General features: G+C 42.1%; 1 protein-coding gene across 4 annotated transcripts in view; it reads right to left on the bottom strand.

Annotated features, from left to right (window-relative positions):
• Positions 1-21,936, bottom strand: part of LOC119858396 (prosaposin-like) — a 47,948-nt gene that overhangs the window by 13,337 nt on the left and 12,675 nt on the right. For all 4 annotated transcript variants that reach the window (XM_043518183.1, XM_043518184.1, XM_038408930.2 and 1 more), the window contains exons 2-6: positions 9,409-9,542; positions 6,068-6,142; positions 4,346-4,471; positions 2,363-2,557; positions 850-993 (exon numbers count right to left, since the gene is read on the bottom strand). In XM_043518183.1, coding sequence (XP_043374118.1) covers positions 850-993; positions 2,363-2,557; positions 4,346-4,471; positions 6,068-6,142; positions 9,409-9,542 — 674 coding nt within the window. The remainder of the gene's footprint in view (positions 1-849; positions 994-2,362; positions 2,558-4,345; positions 4,472-6,067; positions 6,143-9,408; positions 9,543-21,936) is intronic.

Raw genomic sequence — 21,936 nt, 5'->3', positions numbered from 1 at the left:
TGTTACCTCACCTGGCTCTGGAATTAATTGCCACTCCCCTCTAAAATGTATCCAGCATTTTGGGATGCTTTCCATGTACAGAAATGATGATATTTTAGGAGTGGGGAGAGAGAAGGAACAGGAAACTAAGACCTTTAAGAGCCTACGGGAGTCAGGTGACCAATACTGACAGTGTTGACCTCTTACCAAGGACCAAAGGAGTTGGGCACTAGCTCCCCCAGATGCCTTTGAAGAGCCCAGTCTTAACCATTTAGAACCCAAAGCCTTGTGTTTGATAAGTTGGCTCAGTAAATAAAATGATATCATGTTACCTACGCCCTCAACAGCATTATTATTTATTTGTATTTCAGTAGCACCTTGTGCAAGGCACTGTCCTCACCCACAAAGACACACAGCCTCTATCCCAGAGAGCCCGAATCTATGAACATAAGCAAGTAGGCAGGACAGTGGAGAGGGATAACACACAGTTAGTGTATCCTCAATTACTTTAAAACCAATCATTTTTGTCTCTCCCCAGTTCGTCTTCAGCCTAGCTAATGTTAATTGGTGAACTTCTTGTCGGGATCTTGGCAGAAGTGGGTGGAGGAAGGATTTGAAGGAGGAGAGGATAGAGGCCTTACAGACGTTTCATCAGGAACACTGTTCAGCATTTTCATTAAGGACAAATCCAGCCACAAACATTCTGCCCACATGGAAGAGCAGGAAGCGAATGGGTGCAGACTGTGAAGAAAGATTCCACAGCAAAGCCCTTTTGGCCTCTACCAAGCAAACAACTGTTCAGTACCGTGAACCACCCTGGCCACCACTGGAGGCAGTTCAATTATCTTAGTGAAATCAAAATTCTGTTACCCCATCAGCCATGTTAGGTCCCAGGTGTTCACACAGCTGCTTGGTGGTAGCAACTAAGGACTCAGTGAAGAAAGGCCCTGTTCTCACTTTTTCCTGAATGTCAGCAACCAGCTGAACACAGTCTTCACACAAGCGTCCTCCCTCCTGATGAAAGATAAGGGAGAGCCAAAAATTAAGATACACGGCCATACACTAATGCTTTGTCCTCACTACTAACAGAGGAAGCATTCACAGCAGTTCTGTCGTCAACACTCTTTATAACGTAGCTAATCTTCACAGCACTACAAGGAGGGAGGTATTATCCCATTTCACAAATGAAGAAACCCAGGAAGAGAGGTTAAGTCATTTGTCCAGGAAACAGAGAGAGGCCCTGTCAGAGCATTAAGGCTGTGTCTACACTGCCACTTTCAATGCTAAAACTTTTGTGATTCAGGGGTGTGAAAAAACACCCGAGTGACAAATGAAAAGTGCCAGCATAGACAGTACTTTATTGACGGGAGCCGCGCTCCCGTCGATAAAAAAATAGAGGTATGTGCAACACAAAAGAGTTAGTAAAAGGTACTGTGTAATTATACACTGGGAGGGAATAAGAAAGTCAGAGACAGAAAGCAGGGTACAAGTTCTAGCAGTGGAGGAGAAAGAATAAAAACACATTAGCATAAGCCAGGAATGGTTCCATATCTAATCAAACTGTCCCTTGTTACTTGCTAATCTGTACATTGTTACTGTTTAACATTGATATCATGGCAGCACATAGAGACCAACTATTGTGCTAGGCCCTGCATAAACATATAGTAAATGACAATCCCCGCTCCAATGAACATTACTCTCCCAAATATAAAGCTGTTTCACTTAATGATGTAATCTGCTCATACACACGACACTTTGAATTTTATTGCCAAGGTCTTAAAATTGGTTGTTTGCCACTGCTGCTCATTTAGCTCTACTAGACTCTGAGATAATTCTTGTTGTTTACATGTGATGAAAAATTCAGAAACAATACAAATTATTGTATGACCAACAATGCTGTTAAATTTTCTCTTTTATTGACACCACCTTAGTTGTTGATATTATTTATTTTTAAATACCCACTAACATGCATTTTAAAGTGTGTTTGTGGAGAGTCACATACTCTACCGCTGGTCACCGCAAAGGGAAGGAAAGAGACCCCATTAATTCAAAGGGCTGCTGTTCATTCTAAGCCAAAACTGGAACAGTATTTCAGCCAACATCAATCAGTGTGGCTCCATTGCCTTCAGTGAGACTATGCCAATGTACAGCAGCTCAGGAACTGGCCCAATATGTTTCTGAAGTCCAGTTGGCAACTTGAAACCTAAGTGGGCTTCCTGCTGTCTTGCATTCTAAAGCCATGTGTTTGTGCTCCCAAGTGTAATCAGTTTGGTATGTGTTATTGAGAAGCATTGTGACACTGAAATAGAACAGAACACAGCATGCTGCCTTTGTGTGCAGCTGATTAACTGAGGAAGCTAATCTGCCCGTATTGCATCCTCACCAAGCTCTCTTGCTGGGGTTTGTCCTGGGGGTAAAGGAGAAGAGGGACATTAGCAAGGAAGGGAGACATCATTTCAGGGAAGTCCATCACAGGTCTCTCATTGGACTGCACTGGCTTCTGAATCTTCAGAGCATCCTCATGAGTCTCCATGGATTTGCACAAGGTGATGGCACGGCATACCACGTCAGGGTTGGACTAAAAAGAACAAAGGAAGGCCAAGTCATCGCTCTGTTGATATCCACAGTCCTAATCAAAGTTACATCTTGGGGAAGGAGATAGATACAAATAAAAAGCAGCACCCGTCCCAGCTACTTAGTGCCCGCAGAGCAGCAAAGTGAACAAAGCAACAGTTACTAAGATAACCAGCAAGGAAATTGTTTACAGAATGGAAAGGTTTATTTTCCCCTGGCAATCTTCCCCCCCCCCCCACACTTTTGTGCACTGGAACCTGTTTCATTATTCCATTGTAGTCCTGGTGCAGTCCCATACAACCCTCTAGCTTACTTCTTATGAAGCCTTTAAACCTATAGGTTTAAACCCTCTGAATAAAAAGTGACAACTAGAAGACATGCAGCCAGCCAAGCTAAGTGCTTTAAAGATGAACGGAAATGAAATTTTAAAACACCATACAGTGGTAGAAGGCTGGAGCAGGCATCAAATTGTTATCCAGAAATAACATTGGAGACAGAGGGAAAATTAAGTAAAGACTTATCACTAGACCCTGAGTCAGGACATCTGGTCTCTGTGTTGCTCTTGCAGTGGGCTGGTAGAAAAATGGCAAGTATTTTCTATGGAAATTTTGAACCAAAAATTGATTTCAACTGAAACTTTACTAAATGTTCTAGTGGCTTTTTGTTTAACTAAACAAAATGAAAATGTTAATTTTGTTTCATATTGAATTTTTTTGTTTTGGGTTTTTTGGGGTGGAGCAGGCTGGGAAATAAAAAAAGAAAATTTCAAATTGAAATTAAACTAAATGAACATTTTTGTTTCACTGGAGGAAAAATGAAAGATTTTGAAGGAATCAGAAATATCCATTTCCTACAAAAGGTCATTTTTCATCACAAAACTTTTTGACCAGCTCTAATGGTAAATACCTCACTAACACATAAAAGGAACCTTCAAAGAGGGAAATGAGGCATTTGTGCCCCTTTTTTCTTCATTATGACGTATGAAGAGGCCTGGGAAGTTTGTTTTTTAATATTAGAAATGCTGGTGTTGTCTACCCTGGAAGTCTCCATGGTAGCTGGAGAACATAGTGATATCAGAAGTAACAAAGACATGAAACCTGACTAACTGAGAGGGGGAGTTTCTTCAGACTGTTAAAAAACTTAAATGACTGAGAAGCCCTTTGAGAAGGAAGTTTGGAAAACTCAAAACCCCTCTACCCTCCAGCTAAGGTCCAAGAAAGTTCTACATCTACACAGGGCCGGCTCTAGGTTTTTTTGCCGCCCCAAGCTCTGAGAGTACAACTGCCCAAGCAAAAAAAAATAAAATAAAAAAGGTGGCCAGAATGCCACCCCTGGAATTGTGACACCCCAAGCATGTGCTTGCTTTGCTGGTGCCTAGAGCCGGTCCTGCATCTACATTCCTGAGACCTCCAACATGTCTTCCTGCAAAATCAGAGAAGGCCTTGACACTCCTCATATTTCTAGTGTTAAAAACAAGCAGAAATTATTTTGTTTTAAGGCTCCATTCCTTAAATAATTAGGTTTAATGGTGTCATCAATTGCTGCAGGTCAATAGGGCCCTGAATTCAAATCTTGGCAGGTAATGAAGAATTTGTTTATCAGCTATCTAAAGATTTTGGTTTTTTTTATTACAGAAATTAATGTATTGGTCTGGAATTTGCTTATATGCTCTTTCAGAAGCCTATTACCATATTATACATTATTATGTCCTAAAAGGGACAAAAATGCAGAAAGTCAACCTAGTAGTTTTACATCATAAATCTGTACCATTGTTTTTCCCCCAACCAATTACCAATACTTGTTTGCTCAGCTCTATGATCATTATCATGCCAGTGTCCACCATCTTCTTGCACTTGACTGACCAGTCCTGGAAAGGAAGGTACTGGCATGACTTATCCAAGAAAGCACGGATCCTTTCCTAGGAGACAAGAGAATAGGGGAGTGTTATGGGTTGTGTTCACATACACCATGACAAAAAGATGTGTAAGTTCTTCACATTCTTAGGAGAGACTGGAAAATCTGGGCAAATTCTTAAGCTCCACTTTGGGGGAAGACAGACTTTTAGCAGAACTGGAGTATGGATGGGTGAAATATGTTTATTTCTCCAGTCCCAAATTTAAAAACAGACAATCCCAGATCTTTTGGGGGATGAAAGAATGCCAGTGCTGGCACCTACTACATTGTGGCAAGAGAAAGATTTCTTGCAAGACCTGTCACTGTGAGAAAGAATTCCTGTAGGTTTAAAGGCTTCATAAGAAGTAAGCTCTCTAGTTTATAAAATACAATCCAGGAGATCCACTATCTGTTCTCTCTGTTTCATAGACACCCAAATTCCAAATAGAGATAAGAAAGGAGGCTAAAAAAACACTTGACTACATGGATGGACTGCTGACCGGATGGAATGGCATTTGCATCAAAGGGAAAGAGGGAGAGAGACACATAGCTGCTCCAGAATCCCCTTGCCATATCACACACCAGATCTTTGTAGCTTCTTCAGAGGACTGCACATTAACACACCATCCTACCCAAAGCTAAATGAGTACTCCAAGACGGTAAGGGAGGAAAGCACAAAAACATTCAAATAACAGTGTTTTACAGCAAGTCAGTGGCATATCAGAAGTAAGAGCTCTGAATCTCCCCATGGGAGAGGCAGGGAAAGAGACCCCCTTTGCTAGAGATGCTGAAGCCCAACCCCTCCCTCTATCCCATGATTCTCACTTATACCAATTCCCTTTTTAGGCACCTTTGCACTGCAGTGTAACCATTTGCACTGCCAGAGACAGCACAGTGTAAAGGGGCCTTAACGTACATGACACTCTCGACCAACGTCTGCATGGAAATTCCTGACTAGCAGGTAGGTAATAATAGTGTTAATCTACTTCCAACCCCCAAGTCAGTCTCAGGTTTTGTGAACATCCTGATCTTACACCGGATAGAAGATCTTACAGTTGCTTTCCTTTTCCTCCCTTTGTGAAACTCAGGTAACAAAAAGAACAGGAGTACTTGTAGCACCTTAGAGACTAACAAATTTATTTGAGCATAAGCTTTCGTGGACTACAGCCCACTTGATTGGATGCATGCAGTGGAAAATACAGTAGGACGATTTTATATACACAGAGAACATGAAACAATGGGTGTTACCATATACATCATAACAAGAGTGATCAGCTAAGGCGAGTATTACCAGCAGGAGAGAAAAAAAACTTTTGTAGTGATAATCAAGATGGGCCATTTCTAGCAATTGGCAGGAAACATGTGAGGAACAGAAGGGGGTGAAAATAAACAAGGGGAAATAGTTTTACTTTGTGTAATGACACATCCACTCCCAGTCTTTATTCAAGTCATATTTAATAGTGCCCAGTTTGCAAATTAATTCCAATTCAGCAGTCTCTCATAACAAAAGCCATTCATGATATTCTCCCCCTTCCTTGCCCCTCCCTGGGTCACCGCTATAGTGTAAAGGCATCTGGTGCCCAAAGCCAAAAAAGGTTGCTGGGTTCTTCAAGCTACTTACAGCTGTGCGATTGTCCTGCAAGATCTTTCCAACCATCGATACCACTATTTTACACAAATGGCAAGGGATGCTTTTCTGGGGGATAGAAAAGAGAAAAAAGTTACTTGAGAGGGACCTGAATGTTGGTATATAATGAAAAATTTCCTTTCCCTTTCTTGTCTCTGTATCATATAGTGAAGGAGGAAACTAGCTTCACATAAGCCCAAGTTTCAATCTCTGCTCCCCCAAACTTCTAAGAAACCCAATTCCCCTGAAATCTCACATGCCCCATCTCATCCCAGGACAGAATTTTTCTGGGAAGGTTTTTTTTTGTGGGCGGGAGGGACAGACGGGGGGGGATGGACAGAAAGGAGTTTTAAAGCTAGCTTGCTTCCAAAAATTCCTGTTATCATTATTCCAAGAAAGTTTTCTTAACACTTTTTTGTCCTCCAATCTCCAAACTCATATTTACTTTGCCTGTTAGTGGGGTCTTTGGAGTAGGGGTCCAATGGGGGGGGGGGAAGATGACAAGAACTGGATTCATCTCCATACAGAGATGTATGTTATATAACATGAAAATTTATAAATATAAAACCCTTTACAGTACACTGACCTGCTGCTGGCAGAGGTGTGAAGGCAGAGATGGGCATGGAGAGAGGAGAAAGGGTAAATAAGAAGGGGCAGGAGATTGGGTGGGGTAAAGAGATGGAAGCACAGAGTAGAGAGATTGGGGACTGGAGATAGAGGGGTGGCATGTGGAGCCATGTTTCTCGATCTCAAATGGGGTATGGGCAGGGAAGAGGAGCTTCATGGAGATGGGACAGAAGACTGAAAGGGGGGGAAATATAAAGGGGTATAAGGTACCTGGTGATGGGGCTAGGAGAGGGAGAATGAAACAGGGGCAGAAAACAAGTGGCATGGAGTGGGCCTAGGTGACTGCAGGAGACAGAAAGATGGAGTTTTATCCCATTAAACACTTTGAATTCCTAGACATTTTAGCAAAAAGAAAAGGAGTACTTGTGGCACCTTAGAGACTAACAAATTTATTAGAGCATAAGCTTTCCTGAGCTACAGCTCACTTCATCGGATGCATTCAGTGGAAAATACAGTGGGGAGATTTTATATACACAGAGAACATGAAACAATGGGTGTTACCATACACACTGTAACAAGAGTGATCAGGTAAGGTGAGCTATTACCAGCAGGAGAGCAGGAGGCGGGGAAACCTTTTGTAGTGATAATCAAGATGGGCCATTTCCAGCAGTTGACAAGAACATGTGAGGAACAGTGGGGGGGGGGGAAATAAACATGGGGAAATAGTTTTACTTTGTGTAATGTCTTGCTTGCGTCCGATGAAGTGAGCTGTAGCTCACGAAAGCTTATGCTCAAATAAATATGTTAGTCTCTAAGGTGCCACAAGTCCTCCTTTTCTTTTTGTGAATACAGACTAACATGGCTGCTACTCTGAAACTAGACATTTTAGATGTAGAAAACTTCAAGCACTTAAGTTTTATAGAATGGATCTCATCTCATCTGCCATCCCAATGCTCCCAGCTTTCTACCACTCCCAGACCCCACCCAGGTGTCACACACCCCCCCCCCCCCTCCACATAATTTCCCGGGACTAGCTAACACCTGCAAGGGGGAGCCTATCTCTGATGGGCTTTGTGAAATCTGTCAGAACAGGGATCCTGCCGGCAGACTTTATACACCAACCTAGCTTGCACTTCTGGCACTAATACAAAAAACCCCAACAACCCACAGAGAAACTCTGAATCAAAAAGGCTCATATTTAAAAGAGCAAAGGACGAAAGTGCACCTCAAAAGAAGCATGCTAACCCTCCAAAATGGTATCAGACTTCCTTTACTAAAGACCTACACCTTCACAAAATACAGCCCAATATGTTAACAAGTCTAGCAATGACCCGGTAAGGCTTCCAGCCAGTGCTAACTGTTTCTATGGGAGAATTGGGGGATGGGGGGGGTCAGTGCATTTCCCATTTAGGAAGGAAGTGAAAAAGAAACTGTCTCTTGGCCTGACTGATTGGTGTGCAATGTGACATAGGGCATGGAAAGAGGAAGGAGGGAATTAAACACAAAGTCAGGATGAGTCATGAGGTCATAGAAAAGCAGATTTTCCCCACACCGGGCTGAGGGAAGAGAACATCTGGTGTTGTGTGGGGGGGGGGGGGGGTCATCACTCTGTGCAAAACAATTTTTATAGTTCAAAGTGACCTTTACACTTGTTGCCAGTTTCCTCACGCTTAGCCAGCTGATATCCCCGTTCCTCTTTGACATACACAGGGCCCAATTCCCACTTACACCAAGGCCTCTTGACATTACTCTAGCAGCAGAAAGAGACTTTAAAGGAGCCAGGAGACTGAGACAGGGGCTCCTCACTGACAGAACTGGTCTAACGACTCTTTGCCAGCCCTGTTCCCAGCCCGCAGTGTAGGGGAACTTTGGGGGCATGTCAGTGCAGGCCGGGGGAATGACTGGAGTGTACTGCTTTTCAGCTAATCTTTGGGAGGTAGAGAAAAGGGGCCATGGGAAATAGAGTGTAACTTAGAGCAGCCCCAAGGCTAATTCTAGCTTACATCAGAGACTGAGCAGTGCCCTGAGCATCCCCACAATATGGAGGACATACAAGTAGCTTAAAAGACACCTTAACCATCCACCCTGTTCCTGTCCCAAGTGCAAGGATGGAGCAACTGAGAATCAGACCCTCACTCATTATGTGCACAGAAGCCAATAAGTTTTATTGGCCATAGCAAGTTGCAGTTTTTCCAGTACACACAGTGACAATTGTGTAGTTAGAGAGATCTAGGCTAGTCCAAACAATTATCTTCAGTTTCTACAGAAAAGTTCCATACATGGGAACTCTTGGGAAAATGCATAGGCATCTGTACATAGTCACAAGCTTTTTATTTTTATTGGAAGGCCTGCAAATTCGCCAGCATAAGTTTTACAGTGGCCTAATGTGACCTCTGGAATTATGCATTGTTTCTGATAGGTGTGAGAGTTACATGTTCATTCCTGTAAACTTCAAAGAAATAGGGCTGTCTGTTAGATTGGTGGCAGCCTGTTGTAGAAAGGGTATGAACCACGCAAGGCAAAGGGACTGAAAGACAGAGAAGTCAGCCAGTCACTCTCTCCCTTTAGTTCATTCACCTCATGCAGTCCTAATGGTATCAAAGAAAGACAAGATACAAAATTTCTGGAGGACACAAACAGTTACAGAAAAGTGCAATTCAGATGTCAGCTCATTCCTGTAAGTAGGGCCTGAACTTTCCAGAGAGCTGCACATGGGAATACAAGGGCTATGGCAGAAGATAACAACCCTATTCAGACTACATGCTCACCATGGGAAGCTTGTTCCAAACAGTCTGCTGGCAGTGCTCCACAGCCCCACACCGCAAAGCCGTCTGCAAATCCTGACACCAGTTCTCAGGACCCTCCGTGCACTCTTTCTGCCAGGAGAGGGGGCTCGCCACAGCTGCCAATGAGAGAGAGAGAGAGTCCATTTTCAAACTGCATAATTAAGAGGATATTCAACCTTTGAAGAGGAGTTACCACACACTGTTCCATGTGGAGGCCTTGCCCATATGTCTCCATTCTAAGACATCTATATTATATTTTACCCTGAGGTGTTAGACAGCAGTGTAGGCCAATTCAGCATGTATTACGTAGGCTGCCCCACATAACTCTGTAGGTCCTAATAACCCCCCAACCCCAAACACTGATTTGTTTCCTTCTCCAATTACTATGTTAAATTATACCTCCAGCACACAAGAAACCCCTGGTTCCAATATGCTAAAAACCATGTAAGAGTCTACCCAAAAGAATTTAGAAGCATCAGAGAGAAATTAGATGAACTTTAGGAAGAGGATTCCAGAAACTTAAGCCCCAACATTCCTCCATTAGATCTCAGTCTCCCAGGATTCCCTGCCACTGCCTTCCTTCACACAAAGTATGCCTTGAAAAGGAAGAATATTAAAAGTATTTTCACTATTATTGAAGGGCTAACATTCCTGGCTGATATGCATTTCAGCACTAAACTAGCTAACTGGAGTACTAGTACTAGAGTAACTTCAGGGAAGTTTCCCTTATATTTTCCTGTGCAATGTATAATTTTCTCATAAGGGGGGAATTAAATCAATGCAGGCTAGTTCATTTCAGGACAAAGAGTGCACATTGCATGTGGATAGCATCTGAACAGCAGTGTGTGAAAACTCAGCCATTGTATAAGAACAAACTTGAGCACTTGCCTTCAGAAAACTGCTCTTTAACCTCTTTAGGGTTTAGCCAAAGCCCATTAGCAACCAAACCCTACCAGACAAGGCTTCCACTCCCTCAGGGTGACTTGAAATCAAGTTTTGCCATGGGAAGCAGTTCAGGACTGTGGATATGCATGTTAGCAAGAAGTTCACATAAGCGATCAGCAATGAAACTGAAAAAATTTTGTTTAAATAGGCATCTTTAAGCTTCAGGGCGATCACCCTCTCGTAGCTCTTGGTTCAGACTTTCTGCAGACTCAGGAAGACATAACCAGAACAAAGGCCTCATTTACTGCAGTAAGATGTTTCCCCTGTACACAGAATCTTAACCTCCGAGTCCTACTGGCTAAGGAAAACCCACACTTTGATGCCTCAAACTTACTTCTTACCTTCCCTTCCAGTTAAAAAACCCATCTCCTCTCACTCACAATTAGCACCTAAATGTGTTATTCACAAAAGGCTAGTGAGGAATGTTTATTAACAATTGGCCCCTTTAGGGCGTCTCTCATTAAGTCTGCTGAGGAATTACCAAACCAGTTTTAACACAAATACCAAAAGTGTGTACCAAATGCTGTGGTGGGATCTCTAGGTCCTACGCACTCTGCTGCAGCACATTGGAAAATCTATTAAAGTTTCATTTTAAAAAGGAGTTTTTTAATGAATTAAATGAATAATGAGAGCCAGGCCACGGTCCCTGAGTTATTCATTTGATTGCATCCAGCATACTTTATGCTCTCCAGACATTTTTGTATTGGCAATCTATAAATTCATTGCAGAAGTTGCTGGGGAGAGCCAGGAGATTTTTACAGCTAGGTAGAGGACAGAACAGTTGGAGCTTTTTGCAGCCAAGATGTAGTGGGAAGCCGTTCACGACAGTGGAATAAGCCTGTGAGCTGGAAGTTTTGGATAAGTGATCAGCAGTGAAACCGTGAACAAATTTTTCATTTAAATAGTCATGAAGCTTCAGGGTGATCACCATCTCGGAGCTCTTGATTCAGACTTTCTGCAGACACAGGAAGATATCACTGCATCCAGTTTTGCAAAATTTTACCTTAATCTTACTGTGCCTCAGGTCCCAATCTGTAAATTGAGAATAATAACTCCTAGCTCGCAGGAGTGTTGTAAAGATAAATCCATTAATGTTTGTGAAGTATTCCTGGACAATGGTGAACACACAGAAAAGCCCATGAAGAAATTAATAATTACATATTCAATGTATACTGTGGATGGTGTCCAGTAAGTAACACATGGGGCCATTCATTGAGTGAGGATAAAAAAATATTTAACAACCTCATTCTCTGAGCACTGTCCATCCTGTGCACTGAATGAGGCATGGCTCCTGTAGATAAAAACACTATGATCATGAAGACTCTCTTATAAGGCATATACGCAAAGGGGCAGAACTAAAATTGTGTAGGCAACCACAAATCTGGCAATTCCTAGCTTGAGTGATTGCCTTTCCAACCTTAAAAATGTTCTTGTAATATACTTTATTTGTATGGAACATGTGCATAGAACAATGGAAGTGCTCGGTAGATGAGCTGTACTAAGCCAGTAGCATAGGCTTTGACCTAGGCTTTGCAAGAGGCAAAGAACAGGAACTGGAAAAATCAGAAGTTACAGGAAATTGGAGAATTTAAGCACTTTTGCTACTATTCTTCCCAGACTCTCCCATACTCCAAGGAGAGAAGGTGATGGAGGACAGAAGATACCTCCCATCCTGCCTCTTGGCTCTTCTGTGGTGGTATTATAAATAATTGTCAAATAAAACTACTCAACTAACTTGTTCCTCCTCTTAGTCACATCTTGTTTTCCCTGGCCCTCTCAACATTCATGACCTGTTTTAATATTACAACTCAACCTATGCTGTTGGCCAAGAACAGGAAGTCCAGAATATACAAAGTGAGGTTTGCTAAAGCCAGAGTGGGACTGGCACATAGCAAATTTCATGTTAAACACAACAGTGACAACAACTCAAGAAGAAAATTCCACTTGACCCACATATATGCTAGAGTTCACTTAGCAGGGTTTGGTCCACACCGCAACTTCCTTGCGGAAAGCGAAGAGGGTCAGAGCTATTGACACATTACTGAGCCCTCACCCGAGCAGTAATTCATACAGGGGAGTTCTAGATGAGCTAGATATTAATTATTATTATTATTATTATAACTACTACTCCTGCTTTTATTAAATATAATGGGAGGAACAGAATTGTGAGTTTATTCCAAAATGGAGGGTATGATAAGCTATAAATCTTCCAGGCTAGAGTGAATGACAGTCTAGTTATTGTTTTATTCCTTTATTTTAGGAGTGCAAGACAATGACTCAAATCCTTAGGTACCAGATTTTGTAGGTATCTAATGGAGAGTCTTCTTGATCTACTGTGATAGTGGCCGTAGCACGAGTCCCTGTTCCCTAGATCAGTCCCAGTTCCCCAGATCTTACCAACGTATAAGATACCCCATTGCACATCACTGAATAATCTGTTCAGAGGGCATCGCTGTCTAAAGAAAGATTAAGTGGACTGTGGAGAACCAAGTTAAAAATCCTGGCCCCACTGAAGTCAAGGGCAAAACTCCCAGTGACTTCAATTGGCTAGACTGTCACACCAAATGTGCTGCTGGTTACTTCTGGTTTCAGTCTCATTCTTATACCAACTCCAGCCTCACTAGTTTGTCTGCCCAAGAACTAGTGATGGTTACTGGTTAGCTTTCTATCTTAGAGACTGGATGCTGAATCTACTTTAAAAGCCAAAGGAAGTGTTAACTTCTGTCTAGAAATAGCCCGATTCATTTAGGCCCAGTGAGAAAGTTAAATGTGAGTTGGGACAAAGACAAAAAATTAGGTAAAGAAGGAAGATTTAGAGAGTGAAACTCAGGAGGAAACAAATTGATATCACAAGCCAACACAACCAGGTCCTGGGTTCAGAGAACTATGGGAAGCAAGTTGTGTTTAATGTCGATAATAGTCATTCAGTCACTGGTTCACCCCATTGGAATTGCTGCCAGTTTAGCACCATCCCTAGAGATTCCTCTGTGTCCCACCCACATTCACATAAACAAGACAGAAATTGAAAACATGGCGTGAAGTCCCAGCCCCATTGAAAACAATGGGAATTTTGCCATTGACTTCATAGTGGCCAAAAATTGATTTCATTGGGGCCAGAATTTCACCCGTTGTCCTGTATTTACTCTGTGCTAAGCTCTGACAGGATGCTCAGTGCTGTACAGAATGGGAAGGAGACAAAGACCCTGCCCTGAGAGTTTACAATCCAGTGAGCACGTAAAAGGTTGCATGTGAAGAAAACATACTTCCCGCATCTAGCTTTAATTAAATCCACCCAATGTGCATTACTGTCAGGAGGCAAGTAGTGGGGGGCGGGGGAAAATCCCACAATTTTAACATCTGCAGAAATTTTTGCTTCTTTCCACAGAAGCAATTCTAATTTATTAAAATCTCTGATACTCCAGTGATCACCTTCCCAGTTTAAGCCATTACCTTGCTAACGTAGCCGACAATAAAACCATATTGATCTGCACAGCAGCAGGAAAAGCATCAGCTCTACTCCCTACACTCAGCAGGTCCTTTGCCTCAATAAAGTGTCACCTCACAAGCCTAGTTAGGACCCTTGCAATGTGCTAATGCATGGAACTTTAACGGCCTCCAGGCTCTTTTCCATACCCTTGTGTTTTGCTCAACAGAAGGCTTTTTTTGGTGACTTATTCTCCGTAGTAAATCATTTCCTTTCACAATGGCAATGCTGGCAAAGAGATTACAGGCCTGCACATGTGTGTGTCATTTGCCCCACCTTGGTTTTCCAATCTCCTGTGTAGCAATTGGAGTGAAGGCTGGGCACACAGCCAGCCCCTGCATCTTAACCCAAAGACTCAATGAAATTGGTACGGCTTCCCAGGTCTTCAGAAATGGACATAGCTAGGCCTCACTCTTTACGGCCTGATAAAGCTTCCTCCAACTGCTGCTTGTGCTGATCTGATGTAGGAATTGCATATGCCATTTTGAAGAGAGAGGGTCATGTAAGTAACCCTCATAAAGCCAAATTCATCCCTAGTTTCACTCTACTGACTCTAATGGGCTTCCACTAAGGATAAATTTGGCCTGCAACATTTAACCTGCCTCCTTAATTATTCCACTGGCACCAGCAACACGAGCACCTGAAACAGCGGCACCAACTGACTGAGAAGACAACTGAGAGCAGAGAAGTAGCAGAGCATTTGGAAAGTAGCTCCAGTACTCTTTGCAGAACCCAGCTCTTCACATTGCCAGGAAAAGAGAGATTCGGGAATTCAGGTCAGAGCTAGTCCCAGGCTGTCTCCTTTGCTGTGATCTCTACAAAAGACTTGACAATGGTTAAGGCAGCCGGTGTGCTGAGACCACTGCCCATCATGCTAATCAGTAATGTCTCATTGTTTTCCTTGGCTCCCCACATCTGCCTGGCTGTATCCACTCAGTGCCTTGTATCTTTTACTTATCTGGTAAGCTCATTGGGACAGGGACTATCTTTTTGCTCTGTATTTGTGCATCGCCTAACACAATGATGCCCCCATCTCTGGCTGGGTCCCTAGGTGCTACCACATTACAAGTAAATAAATAGTAAGTATAGCTGTGTGCTAAATTCTGACAGCAAGGGGCAGAATGCACGGAACAAATGATTGTAAACCGACATTTAAGAAGGTCATGTCACATTCCCAACCAAATCTCACCAGCTGGCTCTATTGTGATAGCCCATATGCATTTTTGTGATGCCAGGCTACTGTGAAGTCTAATGCAGCAGTAGTTGACCAAAGGGGCCAAAGGCCAGAGGTGGTTTTAGTTTACAGCGTAATTTGAAAAAAAAAAAAAAAAAAAGATTTAATTATGTTGTTCCCATGAGTGAAATATGAAAAAAAAATCTTAAACGCCTGTGAAAATAAACCTTTTCCCTGGAGCCTCTGTGGGCCATTACCATGGCTCCAGCAGAGTTCCTAGTAATTGTGATAACAGCAAAAGGCGGCCAAGCCAGTGCATAGGGTGACAAAGGTGACACCTTTTTGTTCATGAGTTATTTACTCAGTGACCTCCACCTTTTGCTTTCAGGGGCTCTCAGCATACAATTCACAGCTGTCATTTCTCCACCACGACATTATGGAGATCCCCTGTTGTGTACCATACACAGTTAACTGTCCATAACTAGATCAAAAGCTACACAAAATCAGTGAGCTTGTTTACAAAGATCTCAGGGAATCAACTGTGCTGTGTACACAACACATGCCTCTGTGTAGAGCAACGAGCCTGTTCCTGGGAAACATTTACGCTCCTGAGACTTGAGTATCAAGTGGTCAATTGCCTATTATTGATGCAATCCCCATAAACCTCTCAGAAAGAGGAGGCTCAGATCAACCAATAATTGGAAACAAAAATGCTGTGAAATAAAGACAATGTCCTTCCATAGGTCTTGAAATTAAAGCATGCTAAAAGTAATCTAAAAGGAATGCTGTAAGAATGCTATCATAGGCCTCCATGTCTCCCCCAATAGCTTCCTTATAAGATACGTGCAGTGTATAGTAAATATATATTGTTTCTGGTGGTCTTGCCAACTCATGCTGGGCTCTGAAAGTCAAGCTGGGTTCTTTTCATCGCTCACATTTTATCTATCACCATTACTAAAAGAGTCTGCTGGCCAAGCAAAACCCTCAGTTACATTATGCAAACCTATTGCCTGCATTTGGTTTGCACAGGTTGGCCCTGTAACTGGTACTTAGTAAATAATTCTGTTGATGACACACAAAGATGAGAAAAGTCCAGATCACTCTGCATTAGGTGTGCTGATAGCAGATATGTTGAGTCAGATGGTGGTGTTTTTATATGGCCACTTTTCATAGTAAAGCCACAGTAAAGTGCCGTTAACATTCTGCCATCACCTCCTCTCTCCCCCACAGGGTTGCCAAGAATTTGCCAGAAATGTCTGTTTGATTCATTTTAGGACCTGATTTTCATTTATAGACACTGCCTTGGTTTAAGTTTCATTCATGTCTTGCTCACTCCTATAAGTTTCCCTCAGTCTCTTACTGAGGGAGCAGCAACCCCCTCTGTTTGTTTCTCTCTCCTGAATGCTCCTCTTCTCTTCCATGATCCCCCATAGCTCCCCTTCCATTCTTGTGATTTTCATCCGTGTCCTCCACTTGTCTCACTGTTCCGTCACTTCTCAATCTGTTCTGCTTTTTGGATACTTCCAAGAGAAACCTACCAGTGACATTCATAAAGCAGAACAGGAGCAGGAGAGAGAGCAGAAGAAAATCTCAGCAGAGCTGCAAGAGTAATTCTGTACATGAGGTAGAGGACAGATGTATTGAGTTAGGTACCCTACTGCTAATATTTTAAGAGCAGCGATATTTGCATTGCAGACCTGCCCTGGGACATGCAATAGGAATTTCAAGCCTTGCTCTAATTTTATTTGGTTCTCTTTAAAATGGCTGGTGTGCACCCAAGGATTGCAGTATGTGTAGTTCAAACAGTCCACCCGATTACTTTACAGTCCACTACCAGGGCCATTAAATAATTTTCCAAGTAAGCAACAGATGCAACATTTTTTAAAAGCCGTCACCCAACACCACCCATAGGAGTGGGCAGACTGTCAGAGACTACCTATCAGATGATGCAACAATGAACTAAACCCAGATGGATCTATCCTGGACAGGATGGTGCAGATTGCAATTAATGGCTTCAGCAAGACTCATGTGTTAGCCTAGAGCTCTGACTGATACTGACATGCCACACCTTGGAGAAAAACAGGTTTAGCAACAAGACTCCCTTGCTGTCCTAGATGGGAGCATACGCCCTGAGCTTTTAGAGTCAGCCACTGGTCTAGTTACAAAGGGGCACCATACAAAACATGAATTTATCTGTAGTTGCCTGATGGCTGCAAAGTGACAAACCCTCAAAAATGAGTTTCAGAGTGGTAGCTGTGTTAGTCTGTATCAGCAAAAATGAAGAGTCCTTGTGGCACCTTGGAGACTAACAAATTTATTAGGGCATAAGCTTTTGTGGGCTAAAATCCACTTCATCAGATGCATGGAGTGGGTAATATAGTAGCAGGTGTAAATACACAGCACATGAAAAGATGCGAGTTGCCTTGACAAGTGGGAGGTCAGTCTAAAGAGAATTCAATTAACAGGATACCAAGGGAGGAAAAAAAAAAAAATCACTTTTGTAGTGGTAATGAGAGTGGCTCATTTCAAACAGTTGACAAGAAGGTGTGAGTAACAGTAGGGGAAAATTAGTATGGGGGAAGATTAGGTTTTGTAATGACCCAACCACTCCCAGTCATTATTCAGGCCTAATTTGATGGTGTCCAGTTTGCAAATTAATTTCAGTTCTGCAGTTTCATGTTGAAGTCTGTTTTTGAAGTTTTTTGTTGAAGAATTGCCACTTTTCGGTCTGTTATTGAGTGTGCACATCACCAATGTGATATATGCCATCATGTGCCAGCGATGCCCCTCTGCCATGTACATTGGCCAGACCAGACAGTCTCTATGAAAAAGAATAAATGGACACAAATCTGACATCAGGAATTAGAACATTCAAAAACCAGTAGGCGAACACCTCAATCTCTCTGGACAGTTCAAATATTCATGCTGCCTATAATTTACACACACACACACACACACACACACACACACACACACACACATTTCCTTAGAAATAGCTCTCTCCTGCTCTTAATGTATTATTTAGCTTCTCAAAAACAAAATCAGAAGACAAATCCAAAAACAGAAAAAGTCAAGAGTGGGGCAGGAGGGAGAAAAAACTCCCAATAGCAATTTTAAAACTTCCCAATGTTTATGTTCAAAATGCTGCATTGTGGAAATTGGCTTTGGATTAGTTTTAACAGTGCCTAGCACAATGAGACCTGGGTTCTGGGATGAAGCCTCAAGATACTACTGTAAATACAATTAAAATAGTTTGATAATATTAACCATAAACCACAAGCTAGAAATACTAGCCAAAATGTTCAGGCTTTGGATGCCAAAAGTGACCCAAATTTAGGAATCTACATTTGTGACTTGATCTTTAAGAGGCGCTGAACACCCACAAGCCCTATAGAAGTCAGATTTGTGAGCACCTTTGAAAAACCAAGTCATTTACCAGGCCTGTAAGCACCTAACTTTAGCACCATGTTGTAAATGGTTTCTTCACTACTTTTATTCTCTAACCTCTGGTAGATTTTAAATCAGAATGAATTGCACCATAGCTCATAATGAAGCATCAATGGTAGGATTAAGGCTCCAGGCTGGAATTAGTAATTCAGGTTTCCCACAGAAAACCTCCCACACACTTTTCCTAAGAGTGGTGTATTTAAGACTAATCAACTGAGCCTTCTGCCAGGGCCCCAGTGCTGGGGTGGAAAAATGGCAGTAACAGTGAAAAGGTTAACTATTTTAGAACACCTGGAAGAAGAAAAAAAGAGTAAACTGCAGGAGGGAGGAGAGGGGGGAAAAAAAAGCCACCATTTATTTTTTAATTGAGGTCTCAGACCGATCAATGAGCTATACCACTGTTCAGTTTGGTTACAAATATTCATCTGCAAGGTTGACACCCTTATTCATCTCTTTCTCTATCAGTTATACAAGCGAAGGGCAAAGCAGCTAATCATTGTTGTCCATTTGTTTTCAGCCCAGCCAGTCCTACAAACCGGGTGCTGCAATCTGTCCCATGATCAAGTTGTTCTCCTTAAAGACTAATCACAAGTCTGCCATGGGTTACCTAAGCAGTCCGTGTTTTCAAAATGCACTCAGTCACTTGCTCACTGTGTATTCTTAATGGGGCTCATTTTGCCTAGAACAGCCAAGATTTCTAGCTGGGATGGAAACAGTAATCCAGGTCTAGTCCTATGGTCATAGGCTCAGACTTTAAGGCCAGAATGGACCACCATGATCACCTAGTCTGACCTCTTGCACATCCCAGGCCACAGAATCTCACCCACTCACTCTGGTCACCCTAGCCTCTGGCTCTCATCTTGTATTTTGTTTGGAAGTACCTGTGCCATTTGACAGTTCCACAACAGCTAATCAACAAGCTGTGCATTAGTACCAATGGTCTGTTACTTTTACAGATGGAGGGCCAGACTTTTAGCCGTGTCAGAGCCACAGTTGGGGGGGAAAGAGGGTTGAGCAAAGGCCAATTTAAGCCACCTTTGTGCTCTCTTGGTCACCATGGCCAGTTTGGCCTCCGAGTTATTTAGAACAACTCTACAGGCCCTTAAGCCAACTGAGTATCACCAGAGCACTGCACTCTCCAGGCACATCCCCTTTGCTTTGGGTTGAGGTCAGGAGGAAGCTGAGGGGTGGCTTTATAGTAGCTGGGATTCCCCCACACCAGAGGAATTCTCAACCTGCCCTGCTAGGGCACTTTTCCAGCCATCTTTGCACTAGCAAAGTAGCAGCCAGAATCTGGTCTTAGATCATGCTTTTGTTACACCTCTATGGAGTATCCATGTCTGCCTTTGTGGGAGTGAGTTATTTTTAAAGATCTGTATGGTGTATTCTGGTTCCACTTAGGTCAGTGGCAAAACTCCAATGGACTTCAAAGGGGCTATTATTTCATCCATACTATGTATGTTCTATGGCTTCTAATGGTTTAGGGCTTCATGCTTCAAACCCTGCTCTGTTTGTTGTGCTTCCTACCTGTCAGAGGTCCTAGACCTGGAAATGCCTTACTCATGGGGGCAACCCTGAGTAAACTTAGTAGGAAGTGTCTGCAGGAAGGCGGGGGTACTTCCATTCCATTTGTTAAAGACACAGGTTAATGTTAGAGCTAGTCAAAATACAGAACCACCTTTGGGCAAAAGTTTTAGAAACATCAAGCTCCAATTTCACAGGCTATGGAATGGACCCATTTTCCATGAAATTTTCTGAGATTGATTTATTTAAAATTTCTCTTTTACTTGGAAACTCAATTTTTGTAAGAAAATGCAGCTATTGGTAAACAAAAAATTGAGCATGAATGCAGTAAAAATGATAGAAGAATTCCCAAAAAACATTTCAGTAGTGTTGGCAATTTTTCCACAGAGAGTTATATTGGAAAAGGCAGGTTTCTACAAAAATATTGTGCAAAAAACTTTGACCAGCTCTAGTTAATATTCTGCAAGAAGCTGAAAGATGGCTCACGACTGATACCAACATGATCCTTGTCAATCTAGTGCCCAGGGGAAGGCTCTGAGCTACACAGCAGAGACATTGGGGAAACTTTGCAGTGGAGCAGGATCCAAAAATATGGAGGCTGGGGAGTAACAGAAACCTCAGGGTGAGGGAGACCATGAGAAGAGAGAGAAATAGTCCAGTGGCCAAATGCAAGTTTTCAACAATATCTTGTTTTAGTGTTCACAGAATTTTCTTTTTAGATTCTGAATGTCAAGACCATAAATTCAGAGAAACTGCCTGACAACAACACCTTGTTACTACTGAACATTTTGAAATATGTGCCAGTTATCAACCCCATTCAGATTTTTAAGTGAAGTGACAGTGAAAGCAATTTCATTGAATTTCAATTATATTTCAATGAAAGCTTCATGCTAATATTTTGTTAGGGAACATAATTAGCTAGGAAGTATATATGTTAGGTTTGTATTAGCGGTATACCCTGCTAGTACCCCCTCTCATCTTCCCCTCCCACCTCTCCCAAACCAAGACACAAGGTATATTTTTCTTATACTCTCAGAGCATGCTCTTGACAAAATTCTTACATATTCACTCATGAGAATTAATTTTCAAATATTGGACAATTATAGACAGTAACAGATTATAAACCACATACATGGACAGCAGTGTTTTTACCTTTTGTTTTCTTTTTATGCTTCTCTTTTTTTTTTTTTTTTTTTTTAAACTTTCCATGACAGCTCTCACTACCTGCTTGCAATTTGCAGCTTGTTTATGCCTCACTTAGTATGCGTGTTCGATTTATCTTTGACAAGAATTTGATTAGCATAATATGGACATGCTGAACCTGTTTTTGTGATCTATATTTACAAAAATATGATATAGTGTTTACTGAGATGCACTTTAAGTTTCTGAAAAAAATCAATCATAAGATTTGAAAGCTGAGAGTGGTTTTCCAAATGGATATTCAACTGCCAGCCTGATCCACAAAACATGACTGACACTGGTACAATAAGACGACAGACAAAACATTAAATGTAAGGACTTTGGTGATGGTATATGTGAGCAACTCCAAGCATGACTTGATGCAGATAGATAGCACTCTCACAATATGATGTCACAGAAAACGTGTCCACTGACATCGCCCTTAAAAGTAGAGACACACCCCAAAAGACAGGGACAAGAAGAGTCCCATCCCATCAAACAAGCAATGGCGTTCTGTCATCTCTGACTTCATCTTCCTACAGCACTGCCTCTCGTCATCAAGAATATTTTGGTTGACATCAAGAATACTGGTAGTCTGATAAATTGAAATCAAAAATACTTTGCCACACGTTGGCTCCTGTACCAGCCAGTGTTCACTGACTCTGGTGACATGAGGATTGCCAAGGCAACAGCTGCAGACAGAGGTATCAACTTGAGATACTTCACAGAAAGTCATCTGCACAGTCATTGATGGTTC

The sequence above is a fragment of the Dermochelys coriacea genome, chromosome 7, assembly GCF_009764565.3.
Source record: "Dermochelys coriacea isolate rDerCor1 chromosome 7, rDerCor1.pri.v4, whole genome shotgun sequence".
In the NCBI taxonomy this organism is placed as follows: Eukaryota; Metazoa; Chordata; order Testudines; family Dermochelyidae; genus Dermochelys; species Dermochelys coriacea.
This window is presented reverse-complemented; position numbering and strand designations above follow the sequence as displayed.